The 6,398-nt window shown below is 40.6% G+C and overlaps 1 protein-coding gene across 3 annotated transcripts in view; it reads left to right on the forward strand.

The window, feature by feature from the left end:
* The window catches only part of CDCA7 (cell division cycle associated 7), a 12,555-nt gene extending 6,520 nt beyond the window's left edge, over positions 1 to 6,035 (forward strand). The window contains exons 4-10 of one of the 3 annotated variants that reach the window (XM_012650695.1): positions 340 to 576; positions 912 to 989; positions 2,160 to 2,360; positions 2,731 to 2,868; positions 3,601 to 3,750; positions 4,162 to 4,298; positions 4,640 to 6,035. In XM_012650695.1, the coding sequence (XP_012506149.1) occupies positions 340 to 576; positions 912 to 989; positions 2,160 to 2,360; positions 2,731 to 2,868; positions 3,601 to 3,750; positions 4,162 to 4,298; positions 4,640 to 4,670 (972 nt within the window). In that variant the 3' untranslated portion in view covers positions 4,671 to 6,035. The remainder of the gene's footprint in view (positions 1 to 339; positions 577 to 911; positions 990 to 2,159; positions 2,361 to 2,730; positions 2,869 to 3,600; positions 3,751 to 4,161; positions 4,299 to 4,639) is intronic. The other 2 variants (XM_012650696.1, XM_012650697.1) reach the window with 2 other exon arrangements.
* Positions 6,036 to 6,398: the final 363 nt, after the last annotated feature.

The raw sequence follows: 6,398 nt of genomic DNA on the forward strand, positions 1-6,398 counted from the left end.
CACCATGCCCGGCTAATTTTTTCTATATATTTTTAGTTGTCCAGCTAATTTCTTTCTGTTTTTTTAGTAGAGATGAGGTCTCGCTCTTTCTCAGGCTGGTCTCAAATTACTGAGTTCAAACGATCTGCCCACTTCGGCCTCCCAGAGTGCTAGGATTACAGGCGTGTGCCACCACGCCCAGCCTGAAATTCTTGATTTTGTTACCCAGAGCTATCAGCGTTCAGTTAAAAGTCATTTGGTGTAAGTGTCTTTTGTTCAAAAGGGATTTTGTAGTCAGACTGGTGCAGCTTGTCCACCGGTCATCAAGTCCTTAATGACTCAGTTGTTCTAATTAACCAGCGGCTGCAGGCAGTCCCAGAAGGCTGTAGGACTCGCAGCCAGTGCAGACTCTCTGGACCTCTCAGAGTGGCAATGAAGTTTCCAGCACGAAACACCAGGAGAGCAGCCAGCAAAAAAGCAGAGCCCCTTCAACCCTCAGATAATTCTGTGACTGACTCCAATTCCGATTCAGAAGATGAAAGTGGCATGAATTTCTTGGAGAAAAGGGCTTTAAATATAAAGCAAAACAAAGCAATGGTAGGTATCTGAATTTGAATGTGTTAGAATTAATTCTTCCCTCTAAGTGACTTATTACTACACCTGTGTCTTAAGAATTATTTTCTGTGTAGTTATGAAGTCTTCATAATGTGTACTTTAAAATGTATTTCTTTCCCTGACTTATCTTCTTAATCTATTATAAATAGATTAACACCGGGTTAAATGCATAGGGGAATCAGAAACTCTTTGAATATGTTAACTTATTATTAAATATAATGCCGTGAGATGTGCTAGCGTATTTTCCACAAGTTAGTTGCTCATTTTCAGCAGTTATTCTAAGCCAATGCTTTCTGTTTAATTTCCTCCCTTTTTAGCTTGCAAAACTCATGTCAGAATTAGAAAGCTTCCCTGGCTTGTTCCCTGGAAGACGTTCCCTCCCAGGCCCCAGCTCAGTAAGTAGAAGTCCTTGTTTATATAGTAGTGTTTTGGGCAGTCCTAAGGTAACTTTGTGTTATATCTTAAAGTGCAATTTCCTTATTTTATAGACAGATGAAGGGGAACTAGTGAAAGCCCCCTGACGGATCTCTGGATGATATTCCTCGCATCCTGGGTTGTTTGGCCTTCCCCTGCTAGGCTCCTGTGGCATTTAAATCCTCCCTTTTTTGAGACAGAGGCTTGCTCTGTTGCCCAGGCTGGAGTGCAATCAGTCCTTTCCCCCTTGCCCCCAGCCTCCCAAGGAGCTGGGACTACAGGTGCACGCTGCCACACCTGGTTAATTTTTAAATTTGTTGTAGAGATGGGGATCTCACTCGCCATGTTGCTCAGGCTGGTCTCAAATTCCTGGCCTCCAGCGATCTTCCTGCCTCCGCCTCCCAAAGCACTGAGATTACAGGCTCCAGCTACCGGTACCACGCCCAGCCTCAAATCCCTTTTCATTGGTTATTTCTTTCTTTCCCAGCTAGACTAAGCCCCTCAAAGACAGGGAATGAAGATTGAGAACTTTTTTTCTATGTCCCCAGATTTAGCACATTCCTCCTGCACAGAGTACATGTTTTTAAAATCTGACAATGAAGAAAAAGAAGGAAAACACACATTTTTAACTAAGTCATGGCCTAATATCATATATGATATATTCTGAGGAACTAAGTGGGTTCAACTCGGGACTTTCATGTGTTTTCTGTGGTACAAAAGACAAGACTTCTTTTCCCTGCCTCCCCCCAGGAGAAAGGCAGCAAGCACACAGGGAGGGAAGAAGGGAAACCACACGTACATACACTCCTCTGTTGTGTAATATAGAAACAACGAGCGTGTTCCAAGGCTCAAGAGACATCAGAGAAAAGTTAGAACGCGAGATCAGTTCTTACATCTTTATTAAGTGGAAGAATAAATAGATCGCCTCTCAATTTGAAAGAAACAGCTTGGCGTTACAAAAGCAAACTTACAGTGGCTCTATGGGTTTTGGGCTCATTTTCCATGCATTATAGACAGAACAAAGAAAATGAGAAGATTGAGCTCTCTTTTTACTTAAAACATCCTTAGGTAAGGAGGAGGTGTGCATTTTCCAAAGCGCTACTTCTCTTGATTATGGAATAAATGGGTTCCATCATACGTGTTTTGTTTAGCCATCAAAGAGACCCCGAAGGCGGACATTCCCAGGTGCTGCTTCCAGGAGAAACCCTGAACGAAGAGCTCGTCCTCTTACCAGGTCAAGATCCCGGGTCCTGGGGTCCCTTAGCGCTTTACCTATGGAGGAAGAGGAAGAAGAGGAAGAGGATAAGTACATGTTGGTGAGAAAGAGGAAGACCATAGATGGCTACACAAACGTGAGTTCTCCGCATTTGTACTTGCTCTTCTGTTTTTCATCAGCTACAGGCCCAGTGTCACATCCATGGCTTAGGTACACATACAGCCTCAACACAAAATGATCCATGTTAAATGTAATGTCACATAAACATGTTTGCTGATTTTATTAGTAAGTGAGAGGTTTTCTTAGTTGCTTCTCAGTTGTAGGAATCCTTTCCATAATATTGTCCAGTTACCCTTACAGTAGGCTTACGGTTTGCCCTCTCTCCATAAGCTCTAAGAAAGATTTCCAGGTTGAATTTTCTGTGAAGAAATTACAAATGAAGTATCTGAGATGCAACCTGGGGAGTGCCAGTAAGGACACTTTGTTTCATGTTCCTCGTTTCACAGGAAGATGACATGCCCAGAAATCGTCGCTCCAGACCCATGACCCTTCCACGTATAATTCGCCCAGTGGAAGAAATTACAGAGGAAGAGTTAGAGAACATCTGCAACAACTCTCGAGAGAAGATATATAGCCGTTCACTGGTAAGAGCCTCTAAATTACATCTGAGAATGTAAAAGTCTGTGACAGGAAGGAGAGCTTCTGTCCTAGAGTGTTACTCAGTTCTAAAGGGCTTGGCATATGGGATATGTGCCTATGTGGTTTTCCATACAAGGAAAGATTTTTATAGTATCTCTAGTATTTAGCCCTCTTTCACATGAATTATCTGTTTAGTAAGTCTGCAGTGGTGTTAAATCTTTCCCCCTAATTTAGAAATTGATTCATTCAACATATATTTATTTTGTGTCTATTATGTGTATATACATAGATAGGTGGTGAGTGGTGTGCTAAAGATAAAAATGGTTTTGGGCAGGTTATTTTTGGCATTGATAAGATCATTTCTTTTTCTTTTCTTTTCTTTCTTTTTTTTTTTTTCCAAGAGATGGGTCTCGGGGTCTCACTGTGTTGCCCAAGCTGGTTTCAAACTCTTGGCTTCAAGCAATCCTTCCACCTCAGCCTCCCAAGTAGCTGGGATTACAGGTCCGAGCCACTGACGTCTGGCTGATAGATCATTTCTTAAAGTAGTTTTGATAATATTAACTATTGTGTCTGCCAATTGAAGTGATCACTGTGTAGCATATACATGTTTATGCAGCTATGAAATAAGATTCAAAGACAAAATGTCAGACTCAACCACAAAGAAGAACATTCTTTAAATATGCCATTTTTCTCTACAAAAATCAGTGTTTTTTTTTTAATTTGCTTATTATTTGTAGGGCTCTACTTGTCATCAATGCCGCCAGAAAACTATTGATACCAAAACAAACTGCAGAAACCCAGACTGCTGGGGTGTCCGAGGCCAGTTCTGCGGTCCCTGCCTTCGAAACCGATATGGTGAAGAGGTCAGGGATGCTCTGCTGGATGCGGTAGGTGCCTTGAGGAGGCAGGCTTGAAGGTCAGCCGCAAGCTGATGAGGCCAGAAAAAGGGCACGGTGAAAGGATCGAGCCCTTACTGTGACGTGCTGTTCTTTTAGGAGAGGCAGTTTAATCCACATGTTAGCCCTGCATAGGCATGAGCTGCTTCCACGGTGCTCAGGTCTGAACTATCCAGATAAATGATTCTCCATGTATCCCTGGTAGCTGCTGTGTAACTTTCTCTCCTGGTTTCCTAAGGAAACATTAGGCATGACTAACATATTAATCATATTTATAGCTTTTTATCCAAGAAAAGGTTTAAATGTAATAGACAATACCCACCTTCAAGGGTTGAAAAGGAGCAGATAAGTTGGGGGGAAAGGTAAGGTTTGATTTAATGGCTCCTTTTCACAATTCTTCAGAATTGGCATTGCCCACCTTGTCGAGGAATCTGCAATTGCAGTTTCTGCCGGCAGCGAGATGGACGGTGTGCGACTGGGGTGCTTGTGTATTTAGCCAAATACCATGGCTTTGGGAATGTACATGCTTACTTGAAAAGGTAATGGCTGTTTTTTTCTTCTCTCTTCCATGCCTGAATTTTACATTCACTTATGTGTCTTAATAAAGAGATGATAGAGGTCAGAATAGTGGTTATCCCTGGCGGGATGGGTATTGACTGGAAAGGGGAACATGGGGAGTGTTGGGGACGTTATATCTGGGTGGTGGTAACCCAGGTGGGTGTGTATGTAAAATTCGAGTTGCACACTTAAGGTGTGTACGCTTGATCATATGTATGTTACAACTCAATAAAAACATTTTTTAAAATGAATTAGGCTTTCAAAAGAGAATTCTTAGGTTGAAAAACTATATCCTGACAATGTTCCCTTTTCACTTTTACAGTCTGAAACAGGAATTCGAAATGCAAGCATAATATTTGAAAGATTTGCTGCCTGCCTTCCACTTCTCAAATCTCTCTTGTTAAAGTTTTCAATTTTGTCATTGATTGAAACCTGAATGAAGAATCTTGATGATCAATCTGTTTTATAGGAAACTCAAGTTAATCCCACTAGACCCATGTTCTGGAGCATCATGGAAGGTATATTGCTAGTTATACTTTGCCCTCCTGCAGTTTCTCCTCTGCCCCCACCAGGCCCCACCTCATAGCATTCCCCTCTATTTCTAATGGTCCTCTTCCACTGCTTAGTTTCTGAATTCTTTTTAAATGACAGTTTTATGAAAGTGCATTTGATTTAGTTGGCATTGAAATAGCTCTGGAATCCACCCATCAAACCCAAACACTTAGAAACACAGTAGTCATGTTAACTAACTAGATCTATTGAATGTCAGAACAGCCCTCTAACTTGTTTACACAAAAACAATGGGTATGATTCAGTCTTCATACTAGCTGACATTTTTAACATCAAGGCACAAAAGTCTTAAAACCATGTGGAAGAAACTATGTTGCAAGTGGAGTATATCACCTCAGTTGCCTCTTGTGGGAGTATTCCATGTGTAGTGCTTATATGGTGCTTATTATACAACTGAGACTTAGTCGCTGCTAGTTTCTTCCACCCCAAGGTTAAGTGGCGTGTCTGGCTTCCGCAACCATGATCCAAAGGTTTGTCGGCAATGTTACACTTAAAATTATTATAAAAAGACATCCTGAGAAATTGGGATGGTGAAACTTCAGGAGCAGGCTAATTTGAATTCTTGGTTTAAAACTTTAGTGTAATTGTAGTTTGCCAAGTTTATTTCAGTTCATATGTCAGGTATTTCAAATAAATTCTTGGACCATTTTGCATGGAAACTTGATATTAATAACTAGTCTGTGGTTCTTTGCAGTTTCTTGAAATTATAAGCTAGGCACAGGGTTCATGTTTAGGTTGTAAGCACTTTTATGACAATGAGAAGTGCCTTTTTGAGGTGGGGTAACTTTGAACGGTTTGTTAACTTGACATCTCTGCCAATTTAGTTCCTGGGCAGATTTCATATGTAGGTACCCCCTTGTCTTCTGCATTAATCAGATTGTTTGGTAGAGATGGAATCTAAGTGTTTGTGTGTCCAATTTACTTGCATGTGTAGCCTGTCGCTGTGCCTGTTCAGTGTTTGATGCATAATTGGACCTTGAATCATTGAATGTAAATACAGCTTTTGAACTGTAATGCTTTTATACAAAGGTTTTTATTTTAATAATAAAATGTTTTGTTCTAACTTGTCTGCTTTTTTTAATACTCAGTCTTACCTACACTTAATTCTAATTTTTTGTATTTAAATAAAAAGCTATTTCCACATTTTCTAGAAGTCTTCCTTTTGACTTAAGTTTCTGAAAGTCTAGGGCTAGAGCCATCTGGTTTGAATAGGACCTCGCTTGGTGACATGACTAATAACTGTGATCAGAAAATGGGCTAAGACAGCCACAATGATGCCTGATAGAAAACAACACGTGCCCGGGACATTTTACAATATTGTTGTTTTCCTTGCTAACCTAAGAATTAACAGCAATTTTATAATACTTGGTTTGCTTTTATCAACCATTCAAATATTTATTAAATGCATCCTGTGCCTTGAGGCCTGTTCTAGGACTGCAAGAATCAGAAGACACAGAAGAAATGGTCTCATAACCCATTTCTTTAGACCAGGGCTTGGCAAACAGCAGTCT

Source organism: Propithecus coquereli, unplaced genomic scaffold, assembly GCF_000956105.1.
Source record: "Propithecus coquereli isolate 6110/MARCELLA unplaced genomic scaffold, Pcoq_1.0 Scaffold34, whole genome shotgun sequence".
In the NCBI taxonomy this organism is placed as follows: domain Eukaryota; kingdom Metazoa; phylum Chordata; class Mammalia; order Primates; family Indriidae; genus Propithecus; species Propithecus coquereli.